Genomic DNA, 27,090 nt, shown 5'->3' on the forward strand with positions numbered 1-27,090 from the left:
TCTCTCTGCCTCCACCCTTGACCCCAGGACCCTGATTTTCTGACAGACTGCCTGTCAGACATCAAGTCGTGGATTAGAGCCAACTTTCTATAGTTGAACGTCAGCAAGACCATTGGCTTGTGCCAGCGCCTCCGCACCTCAGGCACTGGCAGCATCAGCATCCAAAGATGCACACTCCACCTCACCAAGCAAGTCAGGAACTTAGTGTCTTGTTCGACCCTCAACTGTCCTTTCTCCCCTACATCCATGCCATGACCTGCTCTGCCTTCCCCTACCTCCGCAACATTGCCCGACTCCCCACTGCCTCACCCCTCAAAGCCTCATACATGCCTTCATTACAACCAGGCTTGACTATGCCAATGACTTGCTTGTCGGCCTTCCCAACTCTTGCCTCCACAAGCTGCAGACCATCCAGAACTCTGCAGCTCGTGTCCTCTCCCGCACCAGGCTCCGTGACCCCATCACACTCACCCTCACCAGGTTCCACTGGCTCCCCAGCCCTCAAGAGGATCGAGTTCAAAATTCTTGTCCTCACATTCAAGGCCCTCCATGGTCTTGCCCCTCCTACCTCTCCGACCTGTTAACCCCTTATCAACCTGTCCACTCCCTCCACTCAGCAGGTTCCGGCCTGCTCCATGTCCCCCATCTGGCCCACCCCACTATCGGTGGTCGGGCCTTCAGCCGGTCTGACCCACCCTCCGGAATTCCATTTCACATTCCCTTCGACTTGTTCCCTCACTTTTCTCCTTTAAGGCATGCCTGAAGACCCTCCTCTTTGTCCGTGCCTTCGGCCACCCTCCTATCCTCTCTGTCCTCCACCCTCCCTGATCCCATCTCCCACTCAGGTCCTAATCCCTGACGGTTCAATGCCTTGGGATGTCCTCCTGGTGCTTTATAAATGTAATTTTGTATTGTATTGTGTATTGTATTCTACGTTTTGCCAGGTGTTACTTTTGTCAACTCTATGGTTTATTCGTACTATTAAATTATGTTAGTTGGAAATAATACTGAAATAGAGTTCGATGACGCCCCACAGTATCTCTCCTCTCCGACCTTGACTTCAATCTTGGTGGATTGTCTGTCAAACATCAAATCCTGGATGAGAGCTAACTTTCTCCATTTGAACGTTGACAAACTTGTCAACTTGTTGTCAAGCACTGACAACATCACTATTCATAGATGCACCCTCCACCTTACAAAACCAGTATGGAACCTTAGTGTCCAGTTCAACCCTCAACTGTTCTTTAAACCCCACATCCATGCCTTTACCATTCTGCCTTCCTCCTCCTCAGAATTATTGCCTGTCTCTGCCACTGTCTCTCCGCTCAGGTCGCTGAGTCCCTCATCCATGCTTTCATCATGCCCAGGTTTGACTAACCTAACTCCCTGCTCGGCGCTCTTCCCAGTTCTTCCCTCCACAAGCTGGGGATTATTCAGAACTCTGCAGCTCACACCAAGCTCCGTGAACCAATCATCCCCACCCTTACCTGGCTCCTCTGGCTCCCCATCCCCCAGTGGATCAAATTTAAAATCCTCATCCTCACTTATAAATCCCTCCATGGTCATGTTCTTCCCTACTTCTGGACCTATTACACAATACCAACCTGTCCACTCCCTCCTCTCAGCAGATCTGCTGCGTGTCCCCACCATTCAGTTTTTCTGCCCTAATCCTCTGGAACTCCATCCTGGAATCCTTCCACCTTGCCCTCTCCCTTGTCTCCTTCAATGCCCTTCTCAAGACAATCCTGTTTGACTTTGCCTTTAGCCAACTTCCCAACCCCACTACCCTTCACCCTCTTGATTGCAATCTCCTGCTCAAGTGCAAACATTTGACTGGACATGATGTGAAAGGCACTATACAAATGTAATTTGTTGTTGTTGGAAAGTAGTAGAGCACCTAGTCTGATGCAACTATTTGATGTTCCTTTGAGGACATTGTGAACAGAAGGTGGTTTCCTGCTATGTCTGTGAAGCTTTTCTTTTAATGATTTATTTATTTGCAGAGCTTATTAGTTGTCTCACATTGAAGATATACAGAGTTTTAAACAATTGATCAAACCAGTCTTCAAACTCTACAAACAGCATAACCTCAGGGCGAAAGCATTCTGACATGTGCATTTTGTGATCCATTTAAAATTACATTAAAGGTTGCCTGTAAGAGGAACTTTGGAAATGAACTGGCGCAGCTGTCATCGGTTATTCTCAACTCATTTAAAATTCTGCACATGCCACAAGTCACTTATAGTATATAGCTTCTGGCAGCTCCCCCTCTGCAAAATACCCTTCCATCCTTTTCTGAGTTTCTGCTGTCAGAAGCTTTACCCTTCATCCCATTAACTAGTCCCTTTTACATCTCAAAGATTCAGGAATCTGGAATCTCCATTATTTTCAATAGAAATTCTCAGTTGCTTTGGCTCATTTTGAGTGTGAAAAGCTTTCTAACATTATCTATTAGAATATTCCCCTAACAAATTAAGAAAACAACAGAGCTGTCTTTCCATTTTAATTACAACCATTTTTATAGAAGGACTGGAAAAAAAGAAACTGTTACTGAAATATGATTATCCAGTACTTAACTGTAAAAAGTGTTCAGTATTATTTTTCACATGCTAGAAGATGCTAGTCATTTAAGCATAAGGTGAGAAACACCTCCATCCTAGAAAAGGGTTATGGCTTGATGATTATCATTTTTTCTCCAGCACCTTTCCCCAAGTGCACTTTCTTTATATATGAAACCAGGCTATTCAGCAGGCTATTCAACTATGGTGAAATCAGAGCTGATCCCTATCGAGTCTATACCTCAATCCAAACGTATGTATTTTCCATCAGGGGCAACTGGAGCATGTTCAGGAACAGGACTATGCCTAATTTATTGTCATATTTATTTATAATTTATTTATAATTTATTGTCCATTGAATGCTGAAGCAACTTGTTGCACCTCTTCTGCTACAATGTGAAAGTAGCTAACTCAAAAAGGCTGGCACTTGAACCTGCGTCCATCTGGTCAGTATAGCCTAGTGCCCTTTTCCACTTTAGAGTGGGAAATATATGTGTTTTTAGACAATTAGGGACAAAGGGACGTTTATCCAAGAGAGTTCTAACAAGCTGTTTCTTGCGGGTTATTAATAGAATTTGTCATATGTCGTTCAATTGTAGCATGTAAAAGAAAGAACATAATAGGTTGTTATGATTTAGTAATTGATACTGGTAATTCTTTGATTAAAATCTTTAAATTTGGGAACATTGTCGACCATAACGTTTGTCAACTACTTTGAAGTTCTTTTTGACTATAAGTTGTTAAATATAAGTTGTTCCTTGTTTCTGTGCTGTGGGCGGGGAAGGAGTGATAATGGACGTTTTTAATGAGGTGGGAATAGTACCAGTGGACAAGGAGAGGTTTATGATGTCTGTGAGTAGAGGAGGAAGGAGGTGGAACTGGGAGGTAAGGAGAGGGTTAGGGATGAGGTCGATGGAGCAGGTGGTCGTTTTCATGCGGGTTATAATAACTATGGGATATAATTGTAAGATAGCCTTAAGAATAGCAAAAGGAGAATTTAGGAGGGGTTTTTCACGCAGAGTATAGTTGGGATGCAGAACACCTTGCCGAGTAGAGTGGTGGAGCTGGAGTCCATTGTAGCCTTCTAGAGGGAAGAAGACAGGCACATGAAAGAGAGGGGCTTGAAGGCATATGGAAATAAGGCAGGTGGTGGTATTGAAGGATCTCCTTGCTCTGTGAGCCTGATTGGCTGAATCACCTCCTTCTGGGCTATAGATTTCTGTATTTCCATCATCATGCACCATTTGTGTCGAAGAATTCCTTTATTTTTTTTCAAAAAGAGACTACTTGGCTGTTGATAATAGGCATGATGATAAATAAAAGTGGAGTGAATGAACAGGTATGCATCATGCCCGTGTAGAGGTCAAAGAACAAGGTTGCACAGTTTGTTATTGCAGCAGCCTACTGAGGGCATGTACAGTTAATTTGACATTTTCAATTATTTGTAAATTATTACAATTTTATTATTTGTTTCTATGGCTAAAATATGATAAAGATATTTAAAATATTACACATTATCAGAATCAGGAGCAAATAAAAAGTAGTTGTTTATTGTGTTTACAATTGATATTTCCATAAGTGATGTTAAGAATTTAAAGAGCAATGCTTTCCTTATTTGCTATGAATGGTGAGATGATTTCCCTATTAATTATAATACTTTTATGAGAATGTTTCGTAGATTTTGAAGTGATTTCTAAACAATAATCTTCTATGTTAAGTATCAGTAAATCAAATAATGAAGAAATTAATGGAATCCGGTGGTTATACCCAATTCGTGGTATCCCTGAGGCATTGCCCCCTGATGTATCTCCTGGTAAGTTAGCAAATGTTTCACTTGACTTGATCACTGTATTTCCAAACTGGCCAATGAAAAAAATCACTTTGCAAGGGTAATTTTCCCCACATCAGAACAGCAGACGAGTTCCTTGAGGTGGAGCTCTTTTCTTGGTTGGAGCTCTCCAATCCATTTTGCTGATTGTATGGGTCCAACCTGAGAAGAGATTTTTTTCTGTGTGTATCTAAATATTTTAATATTGATATGACAGCCACTTACCATTGTGGTGGTGGAACAACAAGGAGGAAAGCCAGTTTTGAATAATAAAATTATTAGGTTTGACTGTATTCCAACAATTTGGACCCATGTCTCCCCTCAATTTGTCTTTCGAATCAAATCAGTTAGTACTGTAAACTTCTCTTCATAACAAAACCATAGACCTAGAATCATGTTTTCCTTTTCTGAATGCTTTCCAAACACTTAATTGCATTTGAATAACAACAACAACTTGGATTTATGTAGTGCCCTCCATGCTGGACGACGTCTCAGAGCGCTTCACAGCAACGGATTCCAATAAATGCTCTCCTCCATATGTATATATGTATTTATATATAGTTTGAACAGCAGATGTCCCAGAACTGTGCTGGACATTCCATTTAGCCAGTTATTTCAATTTATCATTACAATCTGCTTTCTATACTGAACTAGATTTCAATCTAACTGATTAATTTTCCATTTATTCCCCAAGATTTGGCATTTAAATATTTCACATGTGGAACTTTATCAAATGCTTTTTGGAAATCCAAGTAAACAATAGCCACCAGATAGATCTCATCCATTATTTTACTTCCTTCCTCCAAAAATTCCAATAGATTTATGCAATGTGACTTATGGGTTTTAAATCCATATTGACTGTTTTCTGCCATCTGTTCCTATTAGATAAATATTGATAGCATTCCATATGATGCTCTCAGGCATTTTCTCATTTTAGATGTTTGGTTAAACTTGTCGATAATTTACAGGTTCATATTTCACTGCTGTTTGGAATAATAAAATACAATTGCTCATATACCAGTCCTTGGATAGATCCCCAATGTGTCTAAATTTCCAGGAAATATTATTCAGAGGTTCACATAATTATTTGCATTTCTTTTAGAATTGTTTGTGTTGCTTCAGAACACATGTTCTGCTGATATTTATTTGTGTTAATGGTTCCTGATCTAAAATTCAAGTACACTCTTCATTTGTGAAAGTGATTGAGTAAAAACATTTGTTCACCTGTTCTGCCTCCTGACATTCTATAATATCTTTCTTACATATCCCTTAAAGAGCTATCTGGTCTTTAATACAGCTGCTGCCCTTTCTAGTTAAATTCAATCATTATTTATATATGACTCCTAGCCCTATTTATTTTCTTATAAATTTTTCAATATTTCTCTTTAGCCTTTGGTTAGTTTGTTAGTATTTCTTAGTATTGGCTTAGCAAGTGAAATTATACATATAGTTTTTTGTTTTCCACAGCTGTTATACAGTGTCAAGCCAAAAACCGAATAGAAGAAAGAGTTGAGATCGTACTAACAGGCGCTGTCCCTGGTTCTTCAGCTACACAAACAAAGCAACCTGAAGCCTTCATCCCTTCTATTGCTCATTGCCATCAAGATGGACTTCATGAAACTAATGGTAATATACAGCATACTCTGTGCCTCTTCCTCACTTAGCCCTCCCTTTCTTACACTAAGGACCCATCAACTTTAACGTATGTTGTGTAAAGTGTAGATTGTTACTTGCTTGAGATTCTTCTATCTTTGATACCCCGGAAGCATTTTTGTGCGCAAGTAGATTTGTCAATAGTTGGCAAGAGGGACAAATACAGTTGGGTATCCAAGAATACCTGACTGTACCCTGCTATACAATCATACATAATGAAGGAAGAGATTGACTTCAACCTTGGCAGGAGCTAATGCTCTAATTGATTACTGATAATAGAGAGCTCCTTCCTTTGGCCATCCATATTTATTGTTATTTTTCCAACACTGCAAAATGTATTATGTTGTTATAGCTAGGATTCTATGCATGCTGTGGTTTACCTGTGTCTACAAAAATAAACTGTGGACCATTAATAGAAAGTGTACACGCAGCATATATTTTTTCTCCCCAAGTGTTATCTGTACACTTTTGAAAGAGATGATGATTACAGATAAACCCAATTTGAAGCCTGGTCATTTTTGTCAGAAAAAACAGATAGTATGACTCAAACAGCACTAGGATCTGTGATTGAAGAGTAATAAAGATGGATTATCCCTGTACCTGTCTGACCTTATTTCCTTGATCCAGTACATTGGAAGGGCACCTGCATGAAAGATTATATCAATAATTGTTATGTAAACATCCACAAATCTATGTTAAGTGCAATATAAATTAAGGAGAAGAAAAAGAGCAAAACTCTTTGTATCTTAGAAGAAAATGCGCACCACTCAAGCTTAATTTGTATTCCATTTTTCTTTTTATAGGAAACTCTTCTCGATGAAACTGTTTGTATTCTTTATTCTCTACCTCAAGAAAAATCTATCCGTTCATTTGTTGTAGCTGTTAGCACATGGTACAGAAATAGCCATGCTTGCAAATATTTTCAGTAAACATTTTTGTTCCCCTTTTTTGGTTGACAAACACAATTGTTTTAGAGTGGTTTTGTTCTGCTTTTTATTGTAGGCAGAAATGTGGAAAATATATTTTATGTTCTCTATTCCAAGATTCAGACCAGCTGATCAGAATCTTAGGTCTTACGCAGCCATGAATATTTTTTGCAGTACAGATAATATAAGATTTTTTGAAAATATACAATCTGCCTTCCTCCTCCAGTTAGCTTTAATCTTTCCATTGAGAACAGATTTAGCTCTCTTCTCCTCCCTTACTAGATCATTGATTTAAGACCCAATATCTTTCTCCTGTACTTCTTTGAACCCTTTCTGATTCTTCTTTAATAACTATGATGATCAAAAGTTGACACAGTTCTCATAGACCAATTTTTACAAAATAGCAGTGTTATTTTCATAGTTAATAATAGATTTACACTATATTTGGTTTGCAACTGCATTAAGATGAATTGCGCAAAGAGCAAAAAGACAGCAAATAGTCACAAATTATTTTGAAGTGTTGTTCGTAAGCAATTAATTGGGCAAACATTTATATTATAATAATCCTTGCATATGACATAGCTTCTTTCTCATTGAGAAGGAATCTCAAAGCACTTCACAGGATTTACTATGAAGTGGAGTGATTGTTATTTGTAGGTGAATGCCGAAGTCCAATTGCATGCCACAATTTCCCACAAACAGCTATGATGTCAATAATTAATTTTATTTGGGGAATACTCCCTTCTCTTAAGGAAGTATATTTTGCTATCTTTTGAAGACTTTTGACTAACCATTTCCTTGCGGAATTTGTATTTATAAATAAAAAGAAGTAATCCTTGCATTTGATATAGCGCCTTATCATGTTCTTGAGACATCTCAAAGCGTTTCACAGGATCTAATGTAAAGTGCAGTTACTGTGTATTTTGTGGACGAAATGTGGCAGCCAATTGAGCACAGCAGTATCTCACAAACAGTCGTGGATTATTACCCCCAGAAAGCGATCTGCCAATCGATTTATAACTGGGTTCCCTATTACTACTTGGTAAACAGAGAAGGGGTGGAATAAGGAAACTTGCCCAACGTTTCGCCTTGCCCAGGAATCAAACCCAGGTTTTCTCGCTTGCGAGGCGGGCGCACTAATCACTACACTGCGGGACTCCACATGGGTCTATTGCCATGCTGTATGCTGAGTGTGTTTATAATACAGAAATAATATAAACTAGGCAGGTATTTACACTTATCTTTGCACTTTTTCAGAGATCATGTATCTTATTCTCCTATGGGAAACTTCTGTGTTTCTGCACAGCGCAAAATAAACCCATATTCAAAAATGGTCAAGAATGGAGTTCTGTGAAACTCTAATAATTACTGTTCTGCATGGAGTTTCTATTTAACTACCTTTTTCATCCAACTACCAAGCCAGTTTTAAATGTTTCAGTCTGATCAGATATTTCCCTATTGGGCATGCTTGCCACTTACTGTATGTAAGATCTCTTTGAAAGATATTCCTGCCTTCTGAACATCCTGACTAGATTTAATTTGCCAACTCAGTTTTCTATTGTGTTATAAGTAGAGCTAATATGATTGGTAACATAGATAGCCATAAATTTCCTGTGAGGAACAAATGCTGTCTAACAGTTGAATTATACAATGTCCACTCATTATATTACATCTTCAAAGAATTTCAATAAATCTCACATAATCTCCCTGGATTTATTGAGTTTGCTTTCACAACGTACTCTTGAATGGTTTTCTTTATAACCAACTTGAGTATTTCTTCAATGATTGTCGCGCTACCAGACTCAAGGTCATATTTCTGAATTTTAGTACCTTCTTTGTTCAATATGCAAAAGTTTTGCAAAGAGTCTTGGGCGTATGCCAATGGACAAATACTGAATCAAACTTCAAGTGTTATTTTAAGAATACCATCGACATCGTATGATTATATAGTTTTTTGTTACTCTGCCAATAAACTAAATCCCCAACACAATTTTCCTTTAATAAATTTAATTAATGAAACAAAATAACCCTGATCAGGATTATTTCGGTACCTAGGTTTCAATTCCAATTATGGTGTAAATCACCTTTATTCCTCAAACATGAAACAACAATTGTATGTATATGTCTGATAAACAATTTCAAGCTTCTGCTATCTCACCCAAATACCATTCTTCATTAAACCGTTCGTTAGTCATCTTTCCTCTCCCTATCTCATTTGGCTCCCCAAACCAGCAGTGTCAGGCCCCTGTGAGACCTCCTCCCAATATGTAAGGCACTATATACATTGTCAAACACATTATACTATATACTATGTACAATGTACATTGCATTGTGTTGTACTGTAACAGTATGCTATCTTTCTGTTATACTGTTCATAACGTGCAGCTAGCGCCGTGTGTATATGTGTATCTCAGGTGGTTCAAGTGTTACTAACATTTTTAAGGGCCACACTTTCAAGTTACAACTTCATTGATAGCTATTATCATATTATTTCAAAATGGTGCACCATCTGTGCTGAGATGCAGTTTTGCATCTGGAATTCCTGATTTCAATTATCCCTCATGGGAAGTTGCCAGGTGGAGGCCAAACACTCCTACAGGGAAGAAGAACATATGTTTATATGAGTATTCTCTGTTCCCTTCACTTAACTAATAAAAGAATAATTATATTTGCTCCGCTACAAAGATTAACAGCTTGACTTTTTTTATATAAGATGCAGAATTCGGCAGCTTCAATCCTTCTCTGCACTATCTCTGTGAGCCTATTCTCATTTGATTCCCTCATGTCCATAGAAATTTACAACACAGAAAAAAGCCATTCAGCCCATTGGGTCTATGCCAGCCCCCTCGAGAGCAATCCTTTCAATCCCATTTACCTGAGCTTTCACGATAACTTTATAGCTGATTATTTTAGGGTAATTCTTTAGTTCCCTCTTTTTTGGATTCTCCTCAGCTACTGTTCCTGGCAGGGCATTCTAAATCTGAACTACTTTTGTCTGAAAAAANTTCTCCGAACCTCTAGTTGCTCGTTTACTATCTGTCTTAAGTCCACAAGATCAACTTCAAGATCCTTGTTGTCACTCACATCCGTATCATGACCCACTCTGCCTTCCCTCAGCCACCGTCTCTACCCGCAGCTGCCAAAACCCTCATCCTCGCATTTATCACATCTAGGCTCGTCTATGCCAACTGCCTGCTTGTCGGACTTCCTAACTCTTTCCTTCACAAACTGCAAATCATCCACAACTCTGCAGCTCATGTCCTCTCCCGTACCAGGCTCCGTGATCCTATCACCCTACCCTCGCCCGGCTCCACTGGCTCCCCATCCCCCAGAGGATGGAGTTCATAACTTCTTGTCCTCGCCTTCAAGGCCTTGCTTCTTCCTACCTCTAGGACCTGCTAACCGCATATCAACCTTCCCGCTCCCTCCGGTCAGCATACTCTGGCCTGCTCCACGTCCCCCGCCCGGCCTGCCTTACCATTGGTGGTCGAGCCTTCAGGCTGTCTACCCCCACCCTTTGGAACTCCATCCCACATTCCCTTCACCTCGCTCCCTCCCTTGACTCCTTCAAGGAACGTCTCAAGATCATCCTCTTCGACCGCGTCTTCAGCCACCCTCCTACCCTCCCTGCCCTCCACCTCCCCTGATCCCAATCTCTTGCTCGGGTCCAGATCCCTGACTATCCAGCATCTTGGGATGTCCTCCCAATGTGAAAGGCACTGTACAATTTGTTGTTGTTTAATGTATCCATAATGCTGCGTGAACCTCCTTGACTTTGCAATCTCCTGTGACCCTACTCTCTGGCCAATCCTTTCCCTCTGCCAATTTCAGGCACTTGGTGCCCTCCTTCTCCCAAAATTGCCTGATTTCAACTCCTGCTGTTTGGCTATGCTTTTAGCCTCAACAAACTCCCTCCGAGCTCATGCTCCTGCTCAAACTTTGCAAAGCACTTTTAGACATTCTACCAATGTGAAATGCGCTGCATAAATATAAATTGTTGTTGTTTATATGTGACTTGTCCACTATAAATTCTGATATCTATGTGCTAGTGTAGTTCATACGTCACGTATATGCACCAATGAAGTAGGTTTCGTAGAAGTTAAACAGTTAATTGGTACTGTTTACACATTTGCAGTGTGCAGGCTCACAAAGAAAAATCCACAGGTGTCATGTTCTGAATCTGGCTGGTAGAATTCACAATAAATATGGTATAAGTTTTATTTATTGCATTCAATTGTATCTTTGTAACATACACACAACTAAAAATGGCTCATAGTAATTAATGACCTCAAGATGCAGCCATCAGTGCAAATCAACAACAAATCAAATCCATGACTGTAGGAATGTGAAACGAGTTCCTAAATGTGAATACTATTGTATGAAGAAATTTGCAGTCACAAAAAGCAGAATTCCTGCAGGAATTGTATGCTATCACTATAGTGGATGCTGAACTCTAAGAAGGAAATTACGAATGGTTATATAGAACTGCAATTAACACATAAATAGGTTCAACTATGTGTTGTATATACATTGGTTATTTGAAGGATTGTGAAATCGTAACGTGTCAGGTGACAAAACTATGAGAGCTCCAAGTCTATTTCACTACCCCTACTATTTAAAATAACAATACAATTTATAAACCTACAGGCAACCCCTGTTATAACAGAGGTTGCACATCCGAAAAAAATAAGACACTGGGTTATAACAGTTGTGCAAAAAATAGCTGCCAGTCCTGCTTCCCGGTTGTTAGGCTGGTTGATGTTACGCATGTCCAGCATGGACTGCCTGGCTTGTTGTGCATGTGCATAAAGTGTAGGAAGTCTTGGATCACTCTTGTGAGTGTTCTAATGTTAGAAATATTTATGACAGTGCCTTCGGCTTCCTGTACACTGTTTGTAATGCACAGGAAACCAGCCGGTTTATGCTGCAAGTGAATCACAGATCCACAGGAGACCTGCATTATCAGCAAACTCAAACTCTTAATAACAGGGTTGTCCTGTATTAAAAACTAAATACTTCAGTGACTTAATTAACTTCAGGTATAAGCATTTTGATATGAAGTTTAATCTTATTATTCACATAACAAGTAAATGGTTATCAGAGCATTTGTATGTTTGTGTGTGTGTCTGTCTACATAAAATCTGTCTTGAAACAGGCAAATTATTATTCTTGAAATGTTACATAGGATTTTATGTTTCCTCTAATAGGGCACATCACAACAGCAGAGTTTCTGCATGAAGTTATGTACGACTCTGAGGATGCCAGAAATCAGATGGAGTCTTCAGTTGCAGTGACCTTTATGAAAAAGGAATGGGACTTGCAAACTGGTATTGTCACATTAATCTTCAACTTTGTCTTTGCACCATATAAACCAGTCAGGTATGTGTATGCTGTACTGTGCACCTCATTGTAATCATGCCGTAATACAAGTTTAATAGAAAATATTGCGTATACAGTATTGTATAGATTTCTGAAAATTTAAAACCAAAACCAAAATGAGTTACGATTCTTTCTCTTATTTGAGTTTATTGGGAAAGCTGAATAGGTACTTGTCCCTCAGTCAGTGGTGAAATACTCTGACTCAGGCATTTTAGGCCTGTTTGAAGTATTAGTTCCTATTGAATGAATGAAACAACACATGAACACACAAGGGTAACCAAAGCCTTTCAGGAAACAAGCAGAGAGACAAAATGACAGGTTTCCATGCAGGCAAGATATACTATAAAAAATATGCCACTTGTGGATTTTGCTGTGCACAAAATGGCTGTCACATTTGTCTAAAACCATCAGTGTTGGATGAAACAAGCAGATCCATGCAAATTACTTTTACATCTGGGAAATATTATGTTTGCTGTAGTACAATATATTCTGTTGACTTGTAAGTAAATATATTTATCTGACCAAAAAAAATGATTGCAATGCAGGCATCATACTATTTAGAATGTGATTGCATTCCACTAAATCTATTATGGTCATGTATTTTTCCATTGGATTGTTTGAATTCAGGCATCGGGCAACATTAGTCGTGCACTCTACTACTGGTGGAGTCTGGAAATTCCCATTGCTGCTTATTGCAACTGAGCCACAGATAGATGATGTTATCAATATTGAAGCTACAGGATTATACAACAAATCTGTTGTTGGATTTAGACTTACAAGCCAAACAAGGTATTGTTATCATTTCAATTGCTTTGAGATTCCTTATGACATTGGGATGAAATTGCATCTTGTGATATGTTACTTAACACGGATGATGCTACAAAACACTGTTGAAAAAATAAACAATTTGATGTGTTTTACTGTTTTTACATTACTAGTTTGTCTTTAGAAGCAACTGGTAATGTGCAACAGGAGGTTTGCCAGATCTGAATCTATCAAGATTCTACTTAGAGATAAATCTTCAGTTGTTGCTTTATTACAGACATCTTATAAATCAGAAATCTACAACAGAAATCATGAACAGGAAATGTAGGCCTGAGCACTGTGGAGGAACTTTGTTCCTGTGTTTTCTCATTATTTGGAAAATAACAAAGTATAACACACTCTGTCCTGAAGCCATTCACAAATGATTGCCCTGCACTTTAGATCTGGTTCATGGATTGTGGCATTTACTGTCGGTTTGCTGGATGTTAGCATTACTAAACATAAAATTCAAAGTTAAACCAGTATCCCACCAACTAGCACAATTTTCACCTCAATTTAATATGTAAACAAATTAAATATCAAAAAGTTGATTTTCTGATGCAATCTGCTTAACAGCATTTTCATCCAAAAAAGCCACCTTTTTTGGAACCCATAGTATTAATGATCCTGTGAGTATTTCTTTAAATCAGAGGGTAGGATGTTACAATCACCATGTACTTTGGATTTTCCACATTAAGCCCTGGAGCTATACTGAAACCAAAACAGATTTTAACCCAATTCCAAGTCCTTAAAAGTAAAGAATATCACTGGAATCGTGTTACCAGCAGGGTAGGACATGACAGCAGCTGTGTACCTCGCAATTAAGGGAAATTTTTTTTACAATCTAGCTTGAATTTTTAAACCAGGGATGTCTGTTTAGAACACTGTTTAGAAATAGGTGTTTCTTTTTATAAACCCCCCAAAATCCCAGTGTTTTTCCTCTTTTGCAACTTATCCAAGCCTTGCATCCAAACCCTGAGTGGAGGACATGTAATCACTCCCAAGCCTCTTTTCAACTGCAACAGGATTGGTTGCTTACAATGTTTTCCTTCTATTTGTGGCATTACTCAAAAAAGAGAAGTGAGTTTCTCTCAGTATCCTGGTCAACAATCTCCCAAATAAAATTTGGTATTCACTTCATAGCTGTTTGTGGGATGTTGCTGTGTGCAAATTGGCTGCAGCAATTGCCTATTAACATACGACTACACTTTACAGTATATCCTGTGAAGCTCTTTGGGATGTGAAAGGCGCTATACCAAATGTAAGGATGATTATTATTAAGTATTTTGTCTCCATCTCCTCTCAATAGCACAGTTGAGATTGAGAACCAATGTTCTAGTCTACTATTTAATATTTCATGGCTCAAAATCAACACATTATGCAAAAATATACTCTTCTAGGATAAGAATTCTTGCTTTTCATTCTTCTCACAGATTTTAGAAGATCATTCTAAATATAATGTGCTCAATATTCCTTTCAAAGTGCTGCAGCTTTGTTATAAAATACCACTCAATGAAGAGGAATATATAATTAAAATGTAAGGAAGCAACTGAGAGCGGTTGTGCTAAAAATGGACAACTATTTTAATGTGTGTGGGTGGAGAGAATACATTTCTTTGAGTGCACAGTACATCAAATTAAAAGAATAATACAACTTATAAGGGCCCTATATAATAATACTACTTGTATTTGATATAGCGCCTTATCACGTCTTTTTGACAGACTATAATATAAATATAAATGCAAGTTGCTGTTGTATAAATGTAAGTGAATGTCATCACCAGCAATAAAACTGGAGTTACTTTTGAATTACTAATTACTGGTGGTCTATTATGGACCAGGATGTAATGGTCTGGTTTCTTCTACATTTATGAGGAGTTGATACACCAACACACACAGAATGAATAAAGTAACTTTGGGAATTTGAAACTGGATGAAGTTTACAGTCTGAAAAAGCTGCCAGAAATAAGAATGCAGCATTTTTAAAAATATATTTGTATGTATATATATATATATTGGTTGTACTTCTTTTAGTTTTATGGAATGAAGTTAAAAACATGGTCAGATTAAAAACAAATACTATAATTGATGACCATGAGCAAATTCTTGTTTTAATTTATCTGTTGAGAATTTTTTAAAAGAGTGTAATTTAGCGAATTGGAGTCCTGCAAGCGAGAGGACCCAGGTTTGATGAGGCAACTTTGCTTACTCTACACGCCTCTGTTTCTAGCAATAAATACAAATCCAGTTGTTAGTCAATTGGCAAATTACTTTCTGGGGGTAATAATCCCTTCAAAATATAAATAAATAATAATAATTTGGTCTCTCAATCCACAACTGTTTGTTGGACACGGCTGTGCACAATTGGCTGCCATGTTTCGCCCACAAAATATACACTAAATTCACTTTACAGTATATTCTGTGAAGCGCTTTGAGACATCTCAATGACGTGATAAGGCTCTATATCAAATGCAAGAATTATTTTAATTATTATATAAACCCAACTCCGTATTCTAAGTGTGAAGTGTTATTTTTCTGACATATTTCCTTCAACCTTCAGCTGTCCAGTGGCATTTTCTGCATACTTCCTACCTGGCAGCAGTCAGGAATTTACTGTGTCACCCCAAGCTGGAGAATTGCTTCCTTTTGGCTCTGCTGGAACCCTAATCACTGTTGGATTCACACCGCGCATGTACAGCAAAAAGTATAAAGCAATACTGCTCATAAGGGTGAGTTCTGATCAATTAAAAGAAACCTTGAATTCTGTTGGTTTAAAGTGCACATATTCTCAAAACCTCAACTGATAATACTGTTTTAAAATTTAGATTCAGAACAACCTTTTCTTGCCAATTCAATAAATTCCAGTTGATTTGTATTCATCATTCCCTGCTTCATATTGTATATCTTTTCTGTTTTCTGAAAGATATTTATGTTACAGTGAAATTCAAACCCACAATTCAATAAGTAGCACTCAGCCATGCTAGGCCTACTATAAAAAATCTTGTGGTATGAGGAAAAGCAGCAGAAGTGGACTAAACAGATAGCACTTTCAGAGAGTTGGCACAGATTCTCTGAAAGATCTATCTGTTTAGTCCCCTTGGTCTGTGCTGTAAATTCCTTTTATGTAAAACTCTTTCAATTATTTGCATTTCTTAAAACAAACTGTCTAAATGATTCAATTAATACATTTTAATTATTGCATTGTGTACACTGTTTATGACCTGTTTGCTGTTTTTCCTACTAGCCTTTATGCTCTTTCTTATGTATGAATTCCATGACCACTCTGTTGGAGCTCAGTGGTTAGAGCACTCGCCTCGCAAGCGAGAGGACCTGGGTTTTATTTTCGGCAGCGAGAAATGTTAGACAGGTTTCTTTACTCCACACGCTTCAGTTTACCTAGCAGTAAGTAGGAACCTGGTTGTTAGTCGACTGGCGGATCGCTTTTCCAGGGTAATAATTCCTTCAAAACAAATTGGTCACTTCAATCAACGACTGTTTGTGGGACACTGCTGTGTGCAATTGGCTGCCGTGTTTCGCCCACAAAATATACACTCAATTCACTTTACAGTATATTCTGTGAAGCGCTTTGAGATGTCTTGAAGACTTGATAAGTTCCGGTTCCTGTGATATTGGGTTCACTCTGCTTTGGTGTTTGGGTAGAGCCAGTTTCCAGGAACTGGCTTGATTTAAATGTCCTGTTCCACTACATTGAATTTAAAAAAAACTGAATTTGGGCATTTTCCCCCAAGGTACTCTGAAATCAGTATAGATTTTTCCATGTTATTGTAGTTTTATTATCAGTTTTCACAGTCATGACTTTAAAACACATTCACCTGGTCTATTGAACATTCCTGGGCCACCCCAAAATTGCTGTTGGACCAAGTGTGATTCACACTCATTGGACTTATAATATAGTGGGATAATAATTCCCCCCCCCCAAATAATAATAATAACAATTTGGTCACTTCAATCCATGACTGTTTGCAGGACATTGCTGTGCGCAATTGGCTGCCGTGTTTTGCCCACAATATACACAGTCACTCCACTTAGCATATATCCTGTGAAGTGCCTTGAGACGTCTCGGGATGTGATAAATAGCTATATCAAATGCAAGGATTATTATTATTATCTCCCTCTTAACTTGAGTACAAATGGTAGAAACATTAACGATTGATCCATACACAATGCTGTGGATGCATTACCCTTTTAATTGTAATGTTGCTAGGTTCAACATCTTCAGCCTTTTCAGCTGTGACCACCTCCATTGACCTTACCCCCTCCTCTCTGCATACTATTTATTTGTTCTTTGGCAGGATCTGACTTATTGCCTGCAATGTCTAAGTTGCGTGATGTTGCAAGGCTATTACTACTGTATTCTTTGTCAATCCACAACAGTTTAGATTCAATAGTTCCTTTATTTCAACCTTACACTTCCACTCTCTTCAATACTATGCCCAATCACGTTCCCAGAAACCTTTTATGCTTCCTGCTTGCTTCTCATTGTCAATGTCCAATTGCCAATTTAGCTGTAAAGCAATATGCAACAACTATCTGGCCACTTTTCTTTTCTGCAGTTGCAATGGATTCCCATGATTTGTGGAGAAACACAATGATGCAGCATAAATGAGCAACAGGTTGTCATAATGTCTTGCAAAATCTGATTTGAAAAATAGCCTGATATACAAAAACCCTGATATAAATCAGTCAATGTGCATACTCTGGCACAATCACTGGTTAATAGAATTTTAAAATTGTGGTACACAACTTCAAGCCTCCACTCTGGTCCCTTTTCAAAAACCTCTATTTTTTCCATCCTTGCACAACGATAAACCAGACAATGGTTTTCAATTGAGGGGATACGACATTTCACATTGTGCTTTGCAGTTAAACTGTAGAGAAAGACCTATATAAAACCTTCATTACAGCTTACAGTGTATTACAAGTGTTACAAGTATTTTGAATCATAAATAGAGATGGTATACTTGTTTGAAATACTGTATGACATTTTCATTTGACAGAAGATGACTTGACAAGGAGGGTAATAAACATGCACATTCAGCTTTTTTTCCCAGCACTTTGGAAGACTGCAGGTATAATGAGGCCGAAATTTCATATGGTCTCGTCCTTACACCATTGTCTTAAAATTTGAAACGATGCGGATTTTAGAAAAGACCTTGTACCTTGGAGTCCAGCAGCTCAATGATCAGAGCACTTGCCTCGCAAGCGAGAGACTGGGTTCGATTCCCAGCAGGGCGAAACCTTGGGCAAGTTTACTTACTCCACACGCATGATAATAAACCCTCAAGAAAAAAAATAATAATTTGGTCACTCAATCCACGACTGTTTGTGGGACATTGCTGTGCGCAATTGGCTGCCGCATTTCGCCCACAAGTATACAGTCAATTCACTTTACAGTATATTCTGTGAAACGCTTTGAGACATCTAGAAGACGTGAAAAGCGTATATCAAATGCAAGGATTATTATTATTAATTTGAAAACCCACTTCTTATAGTTCTTTTACAAATTGGGACTGATTTTAAAACTTCCAGTATTTGGCCTTATCTTATTTTTATGGCATTGAGTTTAAGACAAAGACCAGGATGAATTTGAGTCCCTGATGACTTACCTTAGCGATGCACTTCAAATTTTGCACATTTCAAATAGCATTTACTCGGTTAATTAACTCCTGCCAGATTTGCTTCATCAGCAGACTGGTGAGCTTCAATGCCCCCAATGAAAAGATTCTTCTTACACACTTAATAATGAACTGTACAAATGCCTCCAGGGCCTCCATGGAGATGTGTTTTTTGTGACTGCTTGCCTATGTTTCTACTCTTAGGAACTAAAGATATGACAATCAGGCTTTAGGGTAGTATTCCTACTACAAGATTGGCCCATATATTTTCTGGATTTATGGTGGGGCCAAAGATGTCTTTAAAAAGTCATGTTTCAGATCTTTGCTCAAGCATCACTAACTGCACAGAGCCAGCATATGTTGGAAACTGCATAATATTCACAGAACAACAGCAGACAAAAAGAGAAGATAATTTTCTTTATCCCTCTCTTGCATAATGTTTACACAATCAAATCAAGCTACCATATCAGATCTTTGAACACACATACTCTAAGCTGATGTTCTAATACAGTGCTGGGGGTATTTTAGTTCATTGAAGATGCTGTACTTCAGATGAGACATGAAATTGAGGTCCCATCTGCTTGTTCAGGTGAATGTTAAAGATCCCATGGCACTATTCGAAGAGAGATGAGAGTTTCTCTGATGTGCTGGCCAACAATCTCCTAGATAAAATTGGACATCCACTTAAGGCTGTCTGTGGGATATTGCTAAATGCAAATTGGCTACTCCATTCATCTACAAAATACACAGGCACTACACCTTACAGTAAATACTATGACACACTTTGAGATTTCTCCCAAAATCAAAAACGCTATGGCAAATGCGAGGAATATTTATTTTACCAAACCATATAACCAGCAGCAGCCATCCCTCCAGCATGTAAAATCAATGAGGACAGGAAGCTGCTGGCTATTAGTATTCATCCTCTGTCTCCAATCATATGATGTAGGGCAGGAGTGGTGGTGATGCCACCTTCATCTGCTCGTTTGCAGGATACTGGTTTATTAAGGTTTTTACTAAAAAGTCAATAATTGAAGCCACATTTGGTATCTATTAACAGACTTGGCTTCTCCCAGTATCACTACTGAGAATGGGGGGTGGGTGGTGGAAGCACCTGTGGTCCATCTGAAGTCATAAATATCACATAATAATTATAACAATCCTTGCATTTGATTTAGCATCTTATCATGTTGCTGAGATGTCTCAAAGAGCTTCACATAATATAATATAAAGTGCATTCTGTGGGTAAAACACGGCAGCCGGCTTGTACACAGGAATGTCCCCAAACAGCCACGGCGTGAATGACCAATTTTATTTGGGAGATTTGTTGGCACCAGCAGAAACTCCCTTTTCTTTTTGAATAGTGCCATGCAATCTTTAAAGTCCCTTTGAACAGGCAGTTGGGACTTCAGTTTAACATCCCATCTGAAGGACAGCATCTTTGACGATGCATTACAACCGAGCTTTGTATTCAGGAGTCAATTTAGATTATGCGATTCCAAGTCCCAAGGTGGGGCTTGAACTTATAACCGTCTGGCTCACGGGCAAGAGTGCTGCTATAATTATCAATCCAAAGCCCAGGTGTAAAGTAAGTTACTTTATTCTCAATTTAGAGCACTCCAATCCACTAACGAGAACCACACCAATTTGTTCCACTCCCAGTATCCTTTTGTACTTCCTGTCTTTATCTCATTTGCTCTATTTTAATTGACTTTTACTTCTTAAATGGATATCCTACAAGTTCTAACACTGCAACCAGGCTGACACATATAATAATAATAATAATAATATCCTTGCATTTGATGTAGCACCATATCACATCTTGAGAGGTCTCAAAGCACTTCACAGAATATACTGGAAAATGAATTGACTGTACATTTTGTGGGCGAAATGCGGCCACCAATTGCGCACAGCAGTGTCCCACAAACAGTTGCCAATTGAGTGACCAAATTATTATTTTTTTAAAAAAATTGAAAGGATTTTACCCCCAGAAAAAAGATCTGCCAATCGAATAACACCTGGGTTCCTACTTAAGTGAACAGAAAGCTTTCCCAATGTTTTGCCCTGCTTGGGAATCGAACCAAGCTCCTCTTGCTTGCAAGGCGAGTGATCTAATCACTAAGCTACAGCACAAATATCTTCCTATTGTGCCAAAGATACCCAATATTCATATTTTTGCACATCTAGCACATGTATGGCATATAATGTACTGAGTACATAATTGTTCCTATCACTCTGGTTTGAGGACTGAATCCATGGAATGTTAAGCCACCATCTGAATAATGGTATGGCCCAGTGAGCTACCCCACTGTATAAATTAAGCATATTTCATTATTCTAAGTCAAGTAGGAGGCAGTATAAATAAATCACAATTCTACTTGCGGGCTACATTAGCAGTATTGCTTAGGTTAAAATGGCAGAATGAAACAAGAGAAGGAAAGAGTTAACTGAGGAGATATTACATGTAACTGCATATGGCCTTTAAAGTATCAACCAGTTACACTGAGCTCAGTGGTGCGGGTTGCAAGTGCCTACTTGTGCAGTTTCATCTGAATTCTAATTGGTTCTGCAGGGCAAGTAAATGTCAACATGCTGGTAGTGTTCGAAAAGCAATTAGACTTTGTAGCAACGGGGTGCTGATCCAAGGCTGTTTTTCAATGGAATAAAGAGAACGTTTTTTTGTTTCTGAAGTTGCTAAGACATTTTATAACAAGATGAAGAACAGTCTTCTACTGTGTGATCTTCATCTGTGTCTCATCATTCGCCTTCTGCCACTCTGCCCCCACCCTCTGGAACTCCATCCCGCAGTTCCTCTGCCTCTTTCAAGACTCATCTCAAGACCCTCCTCTTCGACCGTGCTTTCGGTCACCCTGCTTTCCCCCCCTGCCCTCCACCCTCCCCGATCCCCAGCTCAGGTCCAAAACTCTGGCTGTCCAGTGTCTTGGGACGTCCTCCTAACGTGAAAGGCGCTTTACAAATGTAACTTTGTTGTTATTGTGTAACCTGCAAGTTTCATTGGTAATGTCTGAATACAATGGGAGTGTGAATGGGCACAAGAGGCAATTTAATGGACTGTAGAGGAGGCAAGTCTCTGGGAGCCTTGTTAAGGGAAGAAACATGGGCTGGAAAATTAGTTATTTTTTCCATCTTTATTTTTTTTAAAAAGGAAGATACAAAGGTGTAGATTCCTCTGAACTTCCCCCCAGCTATAATTAAATTAAAATGTTGACATTTTGGCTTTTTTTTAGTACTCACAGGCAGAATTATTTGTCAGTATCGAACCTTCAGTCCCATGAACTTGAAAAGATACTGAAATAAAAATTCTTGAAACTATATAATAATAATAATAAAAATCCTTGCATTTGGTATAGCACTTTATCACATCTTTGAGACATCTCAAAGCGCTTCACAGAATATACTGCGAAGAGAATTGACTGTATATTCTGTGGGCAAAATATAGGAGCCAATAGTCTATTGAATTGCCTCATGTAACCATATATGTAAACTAATTAAAAAGCAGAATAAATAACATCTGAACCAAAATAATCATTTGATATTCAATGAGTAGTTTTTGACAATGCTGAAAACAATTTAAAAGATTCATGCTCCAGCACAAATAGGAAGATTTAATGCTGAGTCCACCATGCAAGATAAAGTCCATTAAGTGAAACAATACAATTCGTGCTAATTTAAAGGCACAAAGCATGATGTATTACTGAGAAGGTTAATTCTTTGAGCAGTGCAGAGCTTCATTAGGAATCACAATTGCCACCAATCTGTGGCAACTCTTCTCCAGAATTCAAATGTGTCTCAGCAGAGTTACCACGAGCTGGCAAGACGCACTTCCAGTTGCTGTTTGTGTTATTTGTTGTATTTGGATTCTTTATTAAGGAATCCTGTTAAGAAACAGGGCACGTTAGATCTTCAGAAGAGATGAATTGCGTTGCTTCACATCATAAAGTTAGAAGATTTGTTTATGCAGCAAACCTTTGTATCTACACCTTGAGTACATATAGTTAGCGTGTAATTATACGGTTCATCCAACCATTTGACAAATGTTATTTACAGTACTACATTATGCTGTTGTACTCTTTTATACAGTTAGAGCAGTTTGACATTAACAGTGGTAAGGTTAGGAATGTAAATTTGATTAGGCTTACCTGCACTCATTTGTTATCTTTGGGACTGTAGAAGTTTAACTGACTATGCATGAATGTGTTTTTTTNGATAATACTATTGAAGAACCAGGGGTACATGCAGATTTATACTGCAGTCATGGCGTTGATTGCAGTCCACAACCACCTCCGGAAAGTGGTTTCTGCAACAGGATGCAGAATTAAATTAGTGCCTTAAAAACTGGATTTATATTTACTTTTTGTATTGATTCCATGTTAAATTTACAGTATAAATGGACCACAGTATAGAATAACTCATCAAAACTTATAAAAACTAAAGCTTTGGACTTCAAGATTATTGATTCTTTCTATGAATATATTAACAGATAATTAACCACTAATTAACCTCATTAATGGGCGTAGCTTGTTCTCAATAGGCTTCAACAGATTAAACCCTCAATTAAAGTAATATATCTATCAACAGTAGAGGTATTCACAAATTGAACCAATCTAAATCAGAACAATCTGGGCATCAAGCCAATCTCCATAAAATAGGGAATTCTCTAGAAATGGCAGAAAATGAGGGAACAGTAATTTTCTGCTGAAGAAGATCAATGTTTTTGTAGGAATATGCGATAGTCACTAGATTGGTTTGGATGTAGAAGGTCTTTCAGCCAATTCGATGTTACCCTTCCAGAATATCAACCTTACCATTTTCCCATCACATCAGCAAGCTGTTTTTAAATAGGTCCTGAGTTCGCGTCTGAACCACCCTTCCTGGTAACATGTCGTTGATTACCCTCTGAGTAAAAAAATATTTCCAGGCGTCTGCCCTGAAATTGCCCTTTACAACACTAAATTTGTTTCCTTCTGGGACATCTGTAGGTATTGTTCTGGGTTTACTTTCTCTATCTCACTTCTTGCTTCCAGAGGCCTGGAACGAGTTTCAGTAGCAGTAACAAACAAGCCATGTTTTGTACTAATTAAAACCCATTGCAATCTCTTCATGCTACAAGCATGAGATTTTATTCTGATCACAGCAATCATACTTTTACACAATTTATCACAAAGAAATTAACACACATTTATAGCATTGCAGACACTTATCCAATACTTTGCTTGTGTTCACAGACGATGGATATGCAATGGACATATGAGATCAACGGTTTGGATCCTCAGTATACTCCTCCTACTGTTCAATCGAGCAAAACCACCATTTCAGCCTTGAAGCCCCCTGTTGCTGTGCGACAACGCAACTTCATCCGTGAAAACCTCAAGGTACCTACAACTGCAGTTTTGTCTCCAATCAAATTCTCATCCAATTGCGAGAACACAGTAATTAAACTTCACAGTTATTAGTTCAAATTCATAGAGACTGTGTTGTATGTAGAAACAAGTGCAAGTTTTGTAATTGTAGCCAATTTAAATGACAACATTGACAATTTCACTCACAATTTTGAACTATTTGTTTGTTCTATCTCCAGATTGGAGCTGAAGATTACTATACATAATCCAATGTATTTTGTCAATAAATGTTTTCAGTGTAACCATTCTAAATTCATCACTTGCATTTTCTTTGAATAAAGACATTAATTAAGTGAAGCTTTTCAGATTTCTTTTTAAAAAAATAAAAGTACTTAATGCTTTTTATTCTGCATATTATCATGATTTTAATAATGATTTGACAGCAAATGTGCAGTATAAATTTGTGTTTAAGACAACACAAATAGCATTGTAGATAAGCTCCTGGAGAAAGAGGTTTTAGGCGTGTGATTCATGAATTACACTAAGCTTGTTCCCCCATTGATCATTGAAAATTACATGAATCTTCAATGATAACAGAGATATCATCTATCAATTGCAATTCTTCCATTTGATATGGTGTCTGTAACATCAAAATATCTCAAAGCACTTCACAGGTAATTGGTAAGAAATGTAGTGACTGTATATTTTGTAGGCATATATTGTAGCATTTAGCTTAAATTCGGTATAAATCAGGCTTCCTGTTCCACACCATTATACTGCTGGATGGAACATAAGAACATAAGAAATAGGAGCAGGAGTAGGCCATTCGGCCCCTCAAGCCTGCCCCGCCATTCAATAAGATCATGGCTGATCTATTCTAACTCCATCTACCCACCTTATCCCCATAATCCCTTAATCCCTTTATCCACAAAAAATCTATCAATCCAAGTCTTGAATATGTTCAAGGACTGAGCATCTACAGCCCTTTGAGGTAGAGAATTCCATAAATTCACTACCTTCTGAGTGAAGAAGTTTTTCCTCAACTCAGTGCGAAAGGGCTTACCCCTAATTTTAAGACTGACCCCTGGTTATAGTTTCTCCAACCAGGGGAAAAAGTCTCCCACTGTCTATTCCGTCATGCCTCTTAATAATCTTATACGTTTCTATAAGATCACCTCTCATTCTATATTCTAGAGAATATAGGCCTAAATTGCTCATATCCTCATAACTCATCCCCCTCATCCCTGGTACCAACCAAGTGAATCTACGTTGTACCCCCTCCAAGGCGAGTACATCCTTTCTTAAATAAGGAGACCAAAATTGCACACAATACTCTGGATGCGGTCTCACCAGGGCCCTATACAGTTGCAGCAAGATTTCCCTACTCTTATATTCTAACCCTTTTGTAACAAATGCCAACATACCGTTAGCCTTCCTAATTGCTTGCTGCACCTGCAAACTAACTTTTTGTGACCAGTGTACAAGGACACTCAAGTCCCTCTAAACGCTAATACTATCTAGTTTCTCCCCTTCTAAAAAATAAGCTGCTCTACTGTTTTTGCCACCAAGGTGGACGACCTCACACTTCCCTACGTTATACTTCATCTGCCACCTATTTGCCCAATCACCTGCCTATCTATATCTCGTTGCATTTTTTAATGTCATCCTCGGTTTACCCTCCTTCCTAGTCATCCGTGAATTTGGATACATTAAGATGTCCTCATCTAGATAGTTGATGTAGATTGTAAATAGTTGAGGCCCAAGCACTGATCCTTGTGGCACTCCACTGGTCACATCCCGCCAATCTGAGAAGGACCCGGTTATCCCTACTCTTTGTTTTCTTCCCGTTAGCCATTCTTCAATCCGTGCTAATATATTCCCCTTAATTCCATAGGCCCTAATCTTGTGGATCAACCTTTTATGCGGCACCTTATTGAATGCCTTTTGGAAATCTAAATGCACTACATCCACTGATTCCCCCCTATATAATCTACTTGATATGTCCTCAAAAAAATCTAAAAGATTTGTTAAGCATGACTTCCCTTTTGTAAAGCCATGTTGACTCTGTCTAATCATATTGTGATCCTCTAAGTATCCCATTACGACATCCTTAATTAAAGATTCCAGAATTTTCCCTACCACCGATGTCAGACTAACTGGTCTATAGTTCCCCATCTTTTCTCTCCCACCCTTCTTAAATAGTGGTGTGACGTTTGCGATCTTCCAATCAATGGGAACTGTTCCAGAATCCAAAGAATTTTGGAAGATCAGACACAAGGCCTCCACTATCTCATGAGCTACCTCTTTTAAAACCCTAGGATGCAAACCATCAGGTCCAGGGGACTTGTCACTTTTTAATGCCAACAATTTCCCTAGCACCAATTCTTTGCTAATGTAAATTTCCCTAAGTTGCTCCCTATCATTAGCCCCTTGGTTCATCTCTATTTCTGGTAAACTTCTTGTGTCTTCTAACGTGAAGACAGAAGCAAAGTATTTATTTAAGGACTCTGCCATATCCTTATCCCCCATTATAATTCCTCCTGTCTCTGCCTGTAATGGACCCACATTTACTTTTGCTAGCCTATTCCTCTTAATGTATTTATAAAAACTTTTACAATCTGTCTTAATGTTCCTAGCCAGCTTGCCCTCATAATCCATTTTCTCACTCTTAATGAGCTTTTTGGTTTTCCTTTGTTGGTCCCTAAAACACTCCCAGTCCTCAGGTTTGCTACTCTTTTTGGCAGTTTTATAGGCCTTTTCTTTTAGTTTTATACTTTCTCTAACTGCTCTCGTTAGCCACGGATGAACTGCTTTCCCTGTCGTACTTTTATTCCTCAAGGGAATATGTGACCGCTGAGAATTTTGCACTACATCTTTAAACGTTTGCCACTGTTGGTCTATTGTCATATCCATTAATCTAATCCCCAGTCGATTTTAGCTAATTCCT

The 27,090-nt window shown here is 38.4% G+C and overlaps 1 protein-coding gene across 1 annotated transcript in view; it reads left to right on the forward strand.

Moving 5' to 3' along the window:
* The window catches only part of LOC103185538 (cilia- and flagella-associated protein 47-like), a 174,702-nt gene extending 150,207 nt beyond the window's left edge, over positions 1 to 24,495 (forward strand). The window contains exons 59-64 of the mRNA XM_042334120.1: positions 4,277 to 4,371; positions 5,854 to 6,012; positions 12,173 to 12,344; positions 12,972 to 13,133; positions 15,708 to 15,876; positions 24,030 to 24,495. Coding sequence (XP_042190054.1) covers positions 4,277 to 4,371; positions 5,854 to 6,012; positions 12,173 to 12,344; positions 12,972 to 13,133; positions 15,708 to 15,876; positions 24,030 to 24,257 — 985 coding nt within the window. The 3' untranslated portion in view covers positions 24,258 to 24,495. The remainder of the gene's footprint in view (positions 1 to 4,276; positions 4,372 to 5,853; positions 6,013 to 12,172; positions 12,345 to 12,971; positions 13,134 to 15,707; positions 15,877 to 24,029) is intronic.
* The last annotated feature ends 2,595 nt before the right edge of the window (positions 24,496 to 27,090 follow it).

This window comes from Callorhinchus milii, unplaced genomic scaffold, assembly GCF_018977255.1.
Source record: "Callorhinchus milii isolate IMCB2004 unplaced genomic scaffold, IMCB_Cmil_1.0 Scaffold4, whole genome shotgun sequence".
Taxonomy (NCBI): Eukaryota; Metazoa; Chordata; class Chondrichthyes; order Chimaeriformes; family Callorhinchidae; genus Callorhinchus; species Callorhinchus milii.